This window comes from Lynx rufus, unplaced genomic scaffold, assembly GCF_022079265.1.
Source record: "Lynx rufus isolate CCGP_SWC_20201006 ecotype Redwood Valley unplaced genomic scaffold, mLynRuf1.p SCAF_6, whole genome shotgun sequence".
NCBI lineage: Eukaryota > Metazoa > Chordata > Mammalia > Carnivora > Felidae > Lynx > Lynx rufus.
Genome location: NW_025814878.1, coordinates 134683931 through 134698697, shown reverse-complemented (window position 1 = coordinate 134698697; position 14767 = coordinate 134683931). Strand labels below are relative to the sequence as shown.

At 42.3% G+C, this 14767-nt stretch overlaps 1 protein-coding gene across 1 annotated transcript in view; it reads right to left on the bottom strand.

The window, feature by feature from the left end:
• Positions 1–13507, bottom strand: part of CAP2 (cyclase associated actin cytoskeleton regulatory protein 2) — a 129986-nt gene extending 116479 nt beyond the window's left edge. Inside the window, exons 1-2 of the mRNA XM_047103125.1 lie at positions 13387–13507; positions 8914–9014 (exon numbers count right to left, since the gene is read on the bottom strand). Of these exons, the coding sequence (XP_046959081.1) occupies positions 8914–9014; positions 13387–13507 (222 nt within the window). The remainder of the gene's footprint in view (positions 1–8913; positions 9015–13386) is intronic.
• Positions 13508–14767: the final 1260 nt, after the last annotated feature.

The following is a 14767-nucleotide window of genomic DNA, read 5'->3' as shown; positions in this document are numbered from 1 at the left end:
AGAAAAGTGTTTTCCCAGGGTGCTTGGCTGGGTCGGTCAATGGAGCATCCGACTCTTCATCTCAGGGTTGTGAGTTCGAGCCCCACGTTGGTGTAGAGATTACTTAAAAATGAAATCTTTGGGGCGCCTGGGTGGCGCAGTCGGTTAAGCGTCCGACTTCAGCCAGGTCACGATCTCGCGGTCCGTGAGTTCGAGCCCCGCGTCGGGCTCTGGGCTGATGGCTCAGAGCCTGGAGCCTGTTTCCGATTCTGTGTCTCCCTCTCTCTCTGCCCCTCCCCCGTTCATGCTCTGTCTCTCTCTGTCCCAAAAATAAATAAACGTTGAAAAAAAAAATTAAAAAAAAAAAAAAGAAATCTTTTAGGGGCGCCTGGGTGGCTCAGTCGGTTAAGTGTCCGACTTTGGCTCAGGTCATGATCTCACGGTCTGTGAGTTCAAGCCCGTGTCGGACTCTGTGCTGACAGCTCAGAACCTGGAGCCTGCTTTGGATTCTGTGTCTCCCTCTGTCTGCCCCTCACCCACTCACTCTAAATAAATAAATAAATAAATAAATAAACTTTTTTAAAAAGTGTTTTCTGAAAAGGAGAGGATTTCTATTGCAAACACATATGAGTGATATCATTTTTTTTAAAGAATAATGGAGATATAATACTGTATTAGTTTCAGGTGTACAACATAGTGATTTAATATCGATATACAGGATGGACTGGTCACTGAAATACCTTGGTTACCATGTGTCACCATATAAAGCTATGACAATGTTACTGACTATATTCCCTATGCTGTACATTACAATCCCAGGTTATTTACTTTATAATTGGAAGCTTGTGCCTCTTACTCCTCTTCCCATTTGGCCCATCCCCCCCATTCCCCTCCCCTCTGGCAACCACCAGTTCTGTTCTCTGCATTTATAACTCTGCTCCTATTCTGTCGGGTTTGTTTGGTTTTTAAATTTCACGTGTAAGTGAAATCATATGGTATTTGTCTTTCTAACTTGTTTCACTTACCATTGTACCCTTTAGGTTCATCCATATTGTTGCAAATGGCAAGATTTCATTTTTACGGCTGAGTGTGTGTGTGTGTGTGTGTGTGTAATGGATTATTTATCATATACACATCTTCTTTAATGAATGATAAATTATTAATTAATTCATTAAATACCTTGTTTTCTTTTACATCCCTAACACATCTTATATTTGATATTTTTTTATTTTTTTATTATTATTTTTTAATGTTTATTTATTTTTTACAGAGAGAGAGAGACCGAGCATGAGCAGGGGAGGGGCAGAGAGAGAGGGAGACACAGAATCCGAAGCAGGCTCCAGGCTCTGGGCTGTCAGCACAGAGCCCAGCAAGGGGCTGGAGCTTGTCAACTGTGAGATCATGACCTGAGCCAGTCTGACGCTTACCCACTGAGCCACCCTGGAATTTTTGTTTTTTGTTTCATTTTTGTTTAAGATGTGTGGTCCGCAAAGCTCAGAACCCTTTAGAATTTCTCCTTTTTTAAAAAAAAAATTTTTTTAATGTTTATTTCTGAGAAAGAGAGAGACAGAGCATGAGTGGGGGAGGGGCAGAGAGAGAGAGGAAGACACAGAATCGGAAGCAGGCTCCAGGCTCTGAGCCATCAGCACAGAGCCTGACACGGGCCGAACTCACAGACCACAAGATCATGACCTGAGCCGAAGTCGAATGCTCAACCGACTGAGCCATCCAGGTGCCCCTTATATTTGATATTTTAAAAAGACTTGGCTTGTAATGTGTTATAAAATGTACAAACTCTCATATTTTAAAACTTACATTGGTAAACCACAACCTAAATACTAAGTATGCTAATAGATACATTGAATGAGTAACAATCTAAATACTAACACTAAAAGCAAGAAAGCAGGGGCGCCTGGGTGGCGCAGTCGGTTAAGCGTCCGACTTCAGCCAGGTCACGATCTCGCGGTCCGTGAGTTCGAGCCCCGCGTCAGGCTCTGGGCTGATGGCTCAGAGCCTGGAGCCTGTTTCCGATTCTGTGTCTCCCTCTCTCTCTGCCCCTCCCCCGTTCATGCTCTGTCTCTCTCTGTCCCAAAAAAAAATAAATAAACGTTGAAAAAAAAAAATTTAAAAAAAAAAAAAAAGCAAGAAAGCATATTTTATACTTGCCTTAGGCATACAGACAAATCTGCAAACATATTTCTTACAGAGTGACTCTTGGACCTGACATCCCATATATCTGACAGAGACCTCTGTCTTACACGTAGCTAATACAGCATGACAAAGAATTCTTAGGTGAATAGTGGATATGCACGCGAGTGTGCGCGTGCGTGTGTTTTGTGGGGATGGTGCATGGATAGAAATAACAAGATAATCTAAATGAAATCAGGTCATTTCTTTTAGACAAAGTATTAATTTTCAGAGGCTGAAGCAGCCTCCAGGCAGACAATTAAGTTATCCTGAAGTCTAGATAGAAAACAACAACAAATGTTCCAATTATCGGTGTCATTTTAGAAAAGAAGGAAGGATGGGGGAAAGAAAAGGGTGAGGACAAGGATGTGTACTTTCCGGTCTTGGGTAGCATGGCTGAATTCTGACATGGATGGTAAGCAACCCTCGGAAAGAGTTACGGCCCAGGAGAAAGATGTACGGAGAGAAGTTGCTGGTTACCCTTGGGAACTCCTGACGTGGCCTGAACTGTAGATTCTTGCTATGAGTTTGCACAGAGCAAGGCCATTCATGTGAGACTCAGTAATCTACTCTGTTCCTAGGTACAGGCCAACAGGTGCCAGCTGGTGGGGGACACTGCTTACCCCAAGCACAGCAGGCCTGGGCACGGTCGGAATGCATCCGTGCTTTTCCTTGTTGCTCGTGCTAGTGAACACAGAACAGACACAGATAACCAACACTAGCACTCCATAGTTTTCCTTCAAGGAAAAAAAAAAAAAGCACTCAGGCATGAGTTTGGTAAAAGCAAATTTACTATCCAGGAAGGGGGGAAAAAAAAGGCAGAAAAAGCCTTAACCTGCAAGATCATGGCACCTGATTCACTACTTCAGCAAAATGTTTTGGTGCCATTTTATGTTTGGTAGACGGGGAGATCCTGGTGGTTAGTGACGCCTGGTGGCCCTTCAAGACATGTTTGGATTCTAAGTCCACCTGGTCTCCAAAGCTCTAAATGTGGTATCAGACTAGAATGTTCAAGGGAAGAGTTGGGGATTATATGTCCTAAACACAAACGCCCTTAAGTTAAAAAGCAGTCTCAGGGATGTCCCACTAAGGCTAGTGACGTAGCAGGAGTGGGCCGTGCGTCAGAGCAGATGCTGGGTAGCAAAGTACGTGTCCAATGCCGAGAATAAAAATTCTCCACATTCTTGGGAAGAAATGATGACAGAAACTGATATCTGTGACCTTCTGGAATTCTGCAACTTTGGCACCAACAGCACAGTGAGTGATAACCAGGCTGGGACAAGGCGGGTGTGATGGGGCAGAAACCAAGACCCATGAGGGAGACGGTGCATCTGTCCTGAAGGCCACCAACTTCCCTGTCACCTCACTCAGCACTGCTCTGAGGACATACTTCACACCCGAGCAGAGGTGATGTTCCACACTCTCCTTACTCCTCGTCTGAGTCAGTGGTCCTAATGAACTTTCCTCATACTGTGGAAACCGGGTGCGGGGGGTCGGGAGCCACTATGGACTGCAGAGGGTGGGAGGAAGGAGGCAGGTAAGTGCCACTTGCTTCTCACTAGGGACCCAGTTCCCCACAAAGGTGACGGGGGACACAGCTGCCCACAGGGTCAAAGGCAGGCATCTCCCCACCGAATGGTGACTGGGAACTGTAGAGACCAGACTCTGGCTCTGAACCAAGCCATGGTTCATCATGCAACCTATCACCGATGTCACCTAACCTCTCTAGTGTGTGTTTTCCTCTCTCAGAAGAGAAAGAAAGAAGGAAGGAAGGGATGTAGGGAGAGAGGGAGAAAGGAAGGAAAGGAGGGAGGAAAGGAGGGAGGGAGGGAGGAGGGAAGGAAAGGAAAGGAGGGAGGGAGAAATGAGGGAAGGGAGGAGTGGAGGGAGAGAGGGGGAAGGAAGGAAGGAAAGAAGGAAGGAAGGAAAAAAGAGACAGAGGGAGAAAGAAAAGGAAAAGGGGATATATATTAGAATGGATGATATGAAGGTATCTCCTTCTCTAAAAATTCCGACCATCATAAGTGGCTAAGACAGTAAGAAAGAAAAATCCCAACTCGAAGTCTGTATGAAATGTAGGGGCAGAATCCTTTTTTTTTTTTTTTAATTTATTTATTTACTTTGAGAGAGAGAGAGAGCAAGCTGGGGAGGGGCAGAGAGAGAATCCCAAGCAGCCTCCATACTGCCAGAGCAGAGCCTGGGCTTGAACTCACGAACCGTGAGACCATGACCTGAGTGGAAATCCAGAGTCGGACGCTTAACCGACTGAGCCACCCAAGGCGCCCCGGCATAGAATTCTTTATACAAGTCATTTTCTGGTTCTCTGCCACGTGGAGAATCTGAAAGACATACAGATCCTTTGGGCTTGACGTTGCTAAAGTACTCTATATCTTGTTACAGTAAAAATAAATGTTTAAAATAAAGCAATGAGCAGGAAACTAGAAGTCAATGAGAGAAATAACTTGGCGGAAGACGAGCGGGAGAGGATGAGAGGGATCTATGTAGAATGGGCTGCTTGGTTGAGTCAACCCCAAATTGGTGCTTTGGAGGATTTTTGTATGGCAAGGGCAGGAGAGTTCCTATATAGACCCCCATTATAAAGCATCAAAAATGCAAATGGTCACTTTTTAAATGAGTATGATTTACCCATGAATATTTTCTAAAGTCAAAGGAAGATATGGATGCAATGAGTAGACTTAATATACACACGTATTTGTGTGATTCATTCCAGAGTCAGAGTTATTAATTATTCCAGAGAAAAGGTCCATGTAAAGGAATAAGGGACAACCTTTAAGACCAAAAAGGACAGACTCACGGGGGCCTCAAGGTCTCTTGAAATGAAGGAGTCTGATTTTCTTCTCTATCACAGTAAAGCAGGATGATATTTCGTCTTTAGTGTTGGCTGTGTCCTTTTTCTGTTGTGTTTCCTTCCGCTTGTATGGGATGTCCAGATGATTGAGGTACTTTCCCCTGGCATGACTCAAGATACGTTTATAAGGGTGACAACGCCCTATCGCAAGCCCTGTGTGGAAACCCATCAGCCCCTCCCTCATGCTTTAATGCTGACACAGGGGGGAGTCGCTCCATCAGGCTGTGAGAAAGGGAAGGCCCTTGGGAGGGAGGTCGTCCAGCCTCATCACTGGGGAGGGTAAGGGACCAGCTCAAGGTTACGCTGTAAAAAGTCGAGCCAGCCCTAAAATGCAAATACAACCTGCTAGTCCTAGTCAGCCGCTCTCTGAACATGGCATGAAGACAAACAAAACATTCTGGAGAAGATTTAAATAAATAACAAAGACTAGAAACATCTAGAGTGATTGTGACCCATCAGGAGTGCCCCTATCATAACTGTCTAAAAATGTTCGTCCTTTACAAAGGCAGGGAAGTCAAGGTCATAACACGGTGCACTGTGACTTAATCACACTATGCTTAAGTGTGCTGTACTTCTTAACTGAATTGTATTCCCCTTGGATTCAAAGTATGGTTCTCTCATTTTTACGAAACAATGAATAAAAGAGTGTTTCTTTCTTATCCATTTTAATCAAGAACAGAAAATAAATGGTTCCAGACTTCCAGAGACATTTTTAAAATGTAAATTCTATAAATCTCCAAAAAGGGTTTGCGTTGAGAGGAGCTATGTGATTCATAGTCGTTTTGCGATTGTCAAATCATTTAGAAATAGCCTGAGATTGGGTCCATTGACTGTGAATAACAGCAGGCCAGCTTTGTGAAAAACAATCACGTAAGTCCAGTTAAGGATAAATGATGCCTGGCCAAGAGCTCGGTATTACATACATCCAGTTTCTGGGGGATCCTTTTCCTTTGACATCGAAGACTATATTTAACCTAAATAGCTATTATAAAATTATGCACTGTGGATTCTTTCTTAAAAGGGGTGCAAGCTTCGCCAGTGTTCCTGGGTTGAAGACTAGTTTAAATAAGCCCTTGGGTTTATGTTGCACACAAGAAGGCTTTACAAGATCTAATCTTTTCTAAACCTGTTATGTTCTTTGGTTCAACAGGGCTTCCTAATTGTAGCTATTAGTTCCTCTTTTTTGTGGTCTGGTCTGTCAATGGACTATTGAGTGATCAGTAAATTAAAGCCCAGCCAGCAGCCAACACATCGAGGCAGACGTTAAATCATAGCTTGGCTGCCCTTATTCATTATTAGTATCTGTGAAACAGCTTTTAAATACACGGATAGGATTTAACATGATGCACATTTGTGTCATTCTCAGATTTCCATACTGTACAATCAGGTATGTGAGGGGTTTTTTTCCTTCTTCTAGGCAACAGGTGTGTTCTTGGAACAATGTTCAACCCCCACTTCTGGCTTATGTGAGAGGCAGCAGCTGCAAGCTTAATGTCAATGACACATGGTTCTATAAGAGAGAAAATAAACCGCCTTCTCAGTGTATTAAAGTCATGGGCAGATGGACAATAGCTGTCTGTACTTCCTTTGTGTTGTAGAAGCAGAGTCTAAACTTTGAGATGACAAGTTTTTTTCTGCCTCTTTTTCTCTTCTCCTCCTCCCCTCTCTTTTCTTCCTTCTTTCTCTCCTTTCATTTTTCAAAAAACTTGTTAGTGAAAAACATGCCTTTCTTTAAGCATTCTGCACCCATTATTGAGAACTGTCCTCCAGTTGAGTCATATTGTTTTCAGGCTGACGAGTGGAGAGGAGAAAAAACGTGATATAAATCGGGCTACACTTTATTTAGAACTTGCTTTGTTCTGAAAAGAATTGAAAGGAACTGTTTACTATGGAATTTGAAGAGACTTACTTGGTATGCAAACACGGCGTGTTTTCTTTAAGGGCAAATTCAATGCTCTAGTACAACACTTCTATATTTAATTTTGTGAGATATTGCTAATGACAGTTACAATGTACTCTGCACCTCACAAGTACAATGTCAATGTTAACTGATAGGAACCATAATGATCCAGTAATCTTGTAATAGAGTTTAAGACAGTAAATGTTTGTCAGTTTCTTCAGAATCTCTTAGTGTAGTGGCAGGAATATTCCACTTTGCGTGTTAGTTTTCAGGTGCTGTCGTGCCTCAAACAGAAGCAGTCCAGCCACTGTCTTACTGCATACAAGGTTTCTCGAGAACAAGCACATTAAGCTCAAGAACAGACCCGAGTAACCACTGAGCTCCGGGATCCACTGGAAGTGAACACGTCTCATTACACGGACTTTTCTAGAACCCATGTACAGCAGAGTTTCCCCTCTTCTGCCAAGAGGCGCGTCAATAGGGATTTTAATAAAAATGGAAGTCATGAGACGAAATCTTCCTTTTTCTTAGATGTGACGAACAAACGCATTGTAAACGGGAGGTGACAGGCAACTATTTAATTACAATCCTGGAGTCTCTGGTATCACCTGAGCCACCAGATCACCTGGAAGACTGGGGTTGGGTGCTGCATATAATGTCTAATTGGGGGACAAGTAAGAGAGAATCCCTTTTTATGGTTGCTTCTTTTTTTTTTTTTAACCGCAAACCTCAGCTTTATTCAAGAATCAGATTTTCTGTGAATCTACACTGAAAATGGTTTTGCCATTGCTGAGAAATCCATGAGCAGATGGATTTGGAATTTAATCCTCTGTGAGAAACAAAGGCAAATGAAAAAAGAAGAACCTGGAGATAAATTTCTCCTAGGTTTTTTAATTGGTTTGGCTATGACATTAGATTTTCACTAAATGCATGCAAATAATGACTAGTGTCAAGGAGGCTAAACATTTTTTTAAATTTTTCTATTTTTTGAGAGAGAGAGAGAGCCGGAAGGGCAGACGAAAAGAGAGAATCTCAAGCAGACTCCACACTCCGCGCAGAGCCCAACACGGGTCTCGATCCCACGACCCTGGGATCATGACCTGAGCCGAAACCAAGAGTCAGACGCTCAACGAACTGAGCCACCCAGGTGACCCTAAACATTTTTAAATGTATCCGAAGTGTCTAAAACTGGAAGTCTGGCCCAGATATCATTAAAGGTCTTTATCAACCCAAGGATTATCAAATTCTATGATTTTGCTTCCTCCTCAGGCTGCACTTTTCCACTGTGGTAAAATACACATGGTGCCCTCTTCACCATCTTTAAGTGTACATCTCAGTACTGTTAAGTATATTCACATCGTCCTGCAACAGATCTCCAGAACTTTCTCTGGAGTTTAGCCTTCATTGCAAGACTAAAACGCTATACCCATTCAACAAGTTCCCACTTCTCTCTCCCACCAGCCCCGAGCAGCCGGCATTCTACTTTCTGTATCTGTGAGTCTGGTTGGCTACTCTAGGTACCTCCCTCAGCTCAACGGATTCAGAGACACCTCATGTAAGTGGAATCATACAGTCCTTTCCATTTTGCAACTGACTTATTTCCCTTAACGAAATATCCTCAAGGTGCGACCATGTTGTAGCGCATGTCAGAATTTCCTTCCTTTTTAAGGCTGAATAATATTCCCTTGGACGCATAGACCACATTGTGTTTGCCCTTTCATCTGGTCACACACACATGGTGGCTTCTACCTTTTGGCTATTGGTGCGTCATGCTGCTGGGAACGTGGGTACACAAATAGCTCTTCGATCCTGCTTTCGGGATTCGACACTGGCTACGTCACTCTGCATTGCCAGCAGCAGTGAACAAGGACCCCAGTCTCCCCATATCCTCACCCACCCTTGTCATTTCTGGGGTGTTTGTTTGTGTTTTAAATAGTAGTCATCTCCTCCACAGAGACAAAGAGAGAAAAGTACTCACGTGAGTCTCCACATCGCCAGCAAGGATCCTACTCTTCTGTAAAAACTCCGCCACCATGCTGTTCATCAGCTTATCAAAGGCTTCCACGGAGGGTGCCACACCTTTGGAAGAATCACATTTTGTCAGTCTCTGAGAGGTTTTTTTTTTTTTAATGTTTTTATTTATTTTTGAGAGAGAGAGAGATGGAGTGCAAGCAGGGGAGAGGCAGACAGAGAGGGAGACAGAATCTGAAGCAGGCTGCAGGCTCTGAGCTGTCAGCACAGAACCCGATGCGGGACTTGAACCCATGAACTGTTGAGGTCAAGATCTGTGCTGAAGTAGGAAGCTCAAATGACTGAGCCACCCAGGTGCCCCAGTCCCCAGGAGTCTAATGAAAAGCTGATACTGCTTTGCCAGAGGCCCTATGGAAGCTTAATATCACCCATGCCATTCTCATTCTTTTCACCCAGGCAGTCGTTCAATCGGTCAGTATTCCTGAAACATTTTTCAATGGCTCAAGAAAACACAATGCTTTCCTATTTGAGTAAGCACTTTCACCTACATACGAATTTGTTTCTTCCCCAAACTCACAAGGCTAAGTAGCACCATCATAGTTTTACTGGTTGAGGAAATGGAGATGTAATTGGAGCACATGACTTGACCAAAACTATAGTCAAATAAGAGGCAGATCCAAGAACTGACATAAGCCAAGTGTACTTTCTACTACACTGATCTGCCCAGGTGCTGTGAGACCTTGCACACAGTTACCAAGATTACCCAGGACAATTAAAAGGCAATAACAAACTCTGGTAAGTAGGAAAACAATGCCAATGTCACACATTCTGTTCCATCCTGTCCTCACTTCCTGGGGGAGGGAGGCAGAGTTGGAAGGCATGAAAAGGTCTGCTGAGCTAACTCACGTTAAGTTTTGATCTGACAAATTACCATAAAAACCCAAGCGACAACGGCCCAACCTGGAGTGCTCTGTATCTCTTTCCCTGCTTTTTAACAGAAAAATTGTGTCTTAGTCCCAGATTTCATGTCCCTAGTATTGAAAAACTCAACCCTACAGGCAATTAAAATCCAAACCAAAACCTAGGATTCCCTTTCTCAAACTGTACATTAGTAGCCATGCTCATAAAGCTGTAGGATAAAGCTTCCTTCCTTTCCCAGATGCCCATTTCCACAGGCCCAGAAGGTGATGAAAACAGCTGCTTACAGTGCTGTGCACCTACAGTCTAACTTCTAAGCAGGCTATTGAAGCTGAACCTTAAAGTTCAAAATACAGTATATACCAACTTCTGGAATATAAAAGGGGGGCAGGCCCACAGCTTCCTTAGGGGTCCATTTGGAAGCAGATAAACCCGTTTGTTGCTGTGGGAGACACCTGAGAGGTGTCTGCGATGTATTTAAAGTTGGAGAGTTTGAGACATGAGACAAAGGACTCTGCATAGCAGAAGGAACGGTTATAAAAGGGAATTATTTTCCTATTTCCTTTCATCACTTAGCTCTGTTCACACCTCCTCTGGGCAGCCCTTAATGACCTGTCTTTCTTCCCAGCCTGAATCTTGTGAGCATCCCTTAATCAGAGCAGTTGTGGCCCTGAATAGCAAAGCATGGAGACCAAAGATTCTGGAGGATTCTGCATATAATCCATCTTAGATTTCCTCGTATATAACAAAGTACTCATTACTTGGTGTGCGTGCAAAAATACTTCTTCAACTGTTGAACCAAACTTACCTGATCGTCAGGGGGAAAAAAACCACCATAAAACACAACATAGCACCTGTATCATAAGAAGGCAGTTCGCTGACTTCTGCATATTACAGATGTAGTGGACAGGGTTCCATCTAAAAATTTCTTTTTATTTCTTTTTAAATTTTTTAGTGTTTATTTATTTTAGAGAGAGAGAGAGAGAGAGAGAGAGCAGAGGAGGGGCAGAGAGTCCAAAGCAGGCTCCAGGCTCCAAGCTGTCAGCACAGAGCCTGATGTGGGGCTTGAACTCACAAACTGTGAGATCATGACCTGAGCTGAAGTCGGATCCTTAACCAACTGAGCTGTCCAGGCGCTCCTAAAAGTTTCTTTCTAAATCAAAAAAAATTTTTTAACTTCAGTTATAACATCACCATAATAACGATGTTTTATATTTCAGGTGAGAGGGTGTCCTTAAGGATTTGTTAAAAATAGAATTTAGAAAACCATCAAAGCTTACTAAATTAAGAAGAAATGAAAGCGATGCTGTTTAGGGTTGTAAAATGTTTTAAGGATGGTTATCATTCAGATATTTTACTAATTATCCTGCTTACCAATGACCCTACTGCATTCCTAGTAGGATAATAAACCGCTGGGTAAGTTGTTTTAAAAGACCTCATTCTAATAACTGGTTTGGAACAATTTTCTGTATTAGAAAATATCTGTTTAAATACTTAAGTAATTTAATTATACACCTTCCAATTTTGTTTAGTCTATTAAGTTTCCCTGAAAATTACTGCTATAACAAAGAAAATACAAAGTGCAGTCTAGTACCTCTTTAAGTCAAGTGAGGTTCAAATTATTGAGTTTTTCCCCCCTTTATTCAACAATGCTACACAGTGTTCTGAGAGTTGGATTTTACTTATATTTTATGCATCTACAGGCTTTCTATTTGTGGGCAGCAATCGTACAGAAATGTCTTTTGATCTCCTGATGTCAAAGACATAGGAAACCCAAGTTATTGAAGCGAACATGAAAATATTTCCTTACAAATGAGGTTTACTGAATCTCCTACACCAATTATACAGTTAACAAAAAGAGGCTCAGAATGAAATCATAGATGTGTTTCAGTTGATGTGGAAGAAATTTACAGGCCCCTGGCAGCCTCCCTTTAAAGAACATCCCCTTTCAATTCATTCAAAACATTTTAGTTTTCATTATGCTCAGGGGGGAAAAACCAGTCTGTGCATTTGTGTTCACGCAGTAATTTTTGTCCTAAGGCATCCGATACAAGGCACAGCCCCCAAATACTCCTGAAATTCTAGAAGCACCAAGGTGGATCTTGCCTAGTGAAAGCTTTTTTTTTTTGAAGCCCCCATTCCCCTAGGCTTTTCTCGGTCCCCAAAGCCTGATAGGATTCAAAATGGGTCAGATAAGGAGGAAGTGTACTTGAGACAAGAATAGAGTTGCCAGATGAGATACAGATCCCCGAGTTACATTGGAATTTCAAATCAATAATGAATAAATTTTTAGAGTTAAGTGTGTACCATGCAGTATATCCCAGGCAGTATGTGGAACATACTTATACCCCCCCAAAAAAGTAGTTCATCTGAAATTCAAACTTAACTGGGTGTCCTGTATTTTTATTTCCTAAATCTACGACCTCAGACAAGAAGGAACTGGAAAAATTACTGTCGATACTTAGAGAGTTTGCCATATATGGTATTCTTCTAGCTAACTTTTATGTTATGTTGTTAACTTTTTATGTTTGATCATATATTTAAAATCTTTTTTTTTAAGTGGCATTAGCATATGACTTTAAAGGCATATTTGGTTAGGAACAGGCACAGGTGACACAATGCGACGTGATCATGTTACTTGGAACCAACGTTTGGCTTCCCGTCAGACTCACTTCCTTCAAAACTGCAGTTCTTAAATTTAATGACTTGTTCTCTTTAAAATTCAAATCTACAGAATGATAATTCCTTCCAATTGACACTGTAATCGAGAACATTAATTTCTCTTTGATAAAATTACTCAGATAATATATGTATAGCCACTGCGGAATGTGGAACAACAGTATAAACACTAGAGCAAACGAATAACGACATTTGGCACATAGATTATGCTCTTTTTTTTTTTTTTAATTTTTTTTTTCAACGTTTTTTATTTATTTTTGGGACAGAGAGAGACAGAGCATGAACGGGGGAGGGGCAGAGAGAGAGGGAGACACAGAATTGGAAGCAGGCTCCAGGCTCTGAGCCATCAGTCCAGAGCCTGACGCGGGGCTCGAACTCACAGACCGCGAGATCGTGACCTGGCTGAAGTCGGACGCTTAACCAACTGCCACCCAGGCGCCCCTAGATTATGCTCTTAATAGGCACAGATACTGGTAATTTTTGCAGATTGTGGGTTGAAACTTTATTTCCTTTCCCTTCTTCAGGGATGGCTTGCATCTGGTGAATATCATGATCACATACAAAGGAAGGAGTATGGGGGCGCCTGGGTGGCTCAGTTGGTTAAGAGTCTAATGCTTGATTTGGGCTCAGGTCATGATCTCACAGTTCGTGGGTTTGAGCCCCGCCTCAGGTTGTGCGCTGAAAGTGAGGAAGCTGCTTGGGATTCTATCTTCCCCTCCCCGCTGCATCTCAAAAAAAGTAAACAAAACAAATAAAGGAAGGAAGGAAGGAAGGAAGGAAGGAAGGAAGGAGTACGAAAGCTGAAGAAAGGGTGATAAAAATATTTCCTGAGAACGAAGTGATGGGGAGAACATTAAGTAATGACAACAGTTAGTGTCCCTACCTCTACTGACACCATTAAGTCCCTCACAGTCCCCAGGAGGCCGGTGTGACTCTGCAGACAGCGACTCCAGTCGGCCGACCACCCGTTCCAGCCTCTCCATCAGTCCTTGCATCTCTGCCATTCTAGAAAAACACAGGCACAAATGGAGTCCGTGTGAATGTCAGGGAGGATTAGCAAGCTGACACCATTAAATTTAACAGCAGCAACAGGGAAAATAAAAATTACTCGGAATGGCTTTCATTACCTACAGAGTATTTCTATACATCAGGAAAATATGTGAAACTCCAAAAAATGTAAACCTTAGAACAAAAAAAAACCCCAAAAAACCCAAATTATATTGATCTTGGTTTCTATTCGATTCAATGACTTTATAAGCTCCAGATGCAATACACAAAAAAATCACTCCCTACACCATTAGATACACCATTGGAAAGTATCTCCTCGGATGCTTCCTTGTGCTATGATACAATCTATGTCTAGCATAAACTAAAAGCCTGTGAACATATATCTCACAATTAATATTGCCAACTTTTATCCTACTAAATGGTAGGAGCATATTTTAACTATTTCCAATGATTTCTTTCTGTGAAAGTATAACTCTCCAGGGGACACTAAACCCACTGGTAATTCTTGTTTACCTACTCAATTACTTTAAGCCAAACAGCTGAGCTCGGAATTGAGTTTATGAAACCATATCATTTAGCAGGTGACTGGGTTTTCATCTCTAAGGGCTGTCTTCTACTTATTACCACCTTCAGTGTGTCTGCCGCTGGATTACTTTAGGTTACAATTATTCCGAATGGTGGAAATTTTTAATTTAAAATATTAACAGTGTATATTTCATTTTGCTGCTGATTATTTTTGGACAAAGTTTAGTTTTAGGTGGAGTGGTTTCTGGAGACAGGAAGCTTCGGTTCCCCAGCAGTCTCTGCTGGGATAAATTGGGTTTGACGCTGAATAAGGGATTGAGGATAAGAGTGGGCATGTTGGGTATCTAGCTTTTCTGCGTCCAAACACTACTTAGAGAGCTATCCTGAGTGTGCACAGGTGAGTACCTTAAAATTGCTGGCCCTACAATGTAATGTTATGAAGGCAACCGCTGAGGAATGGAACCCAATCTAATTTGGCCAAGTTCATGAGATCCAGCTTAGAGATACCATAGCTCCCGCCATATCAACCTACAACTGCTTTTGGCAAATTCAGGCTGCTGCCCCAGAGAAAGTAAAACACACCCCATCTTAATCAGTGTCTGTAGTTCTCACTCTTGCGAACTTTCTAAGCATCATCTTAAGCCAAAGAAGATAGAAGTGCTCCCATAGAGGAGACAGGGCTGCCCCAGAGGGTGAGTAAATACTATTTCTCTAAGACAGGTAATGTTTTC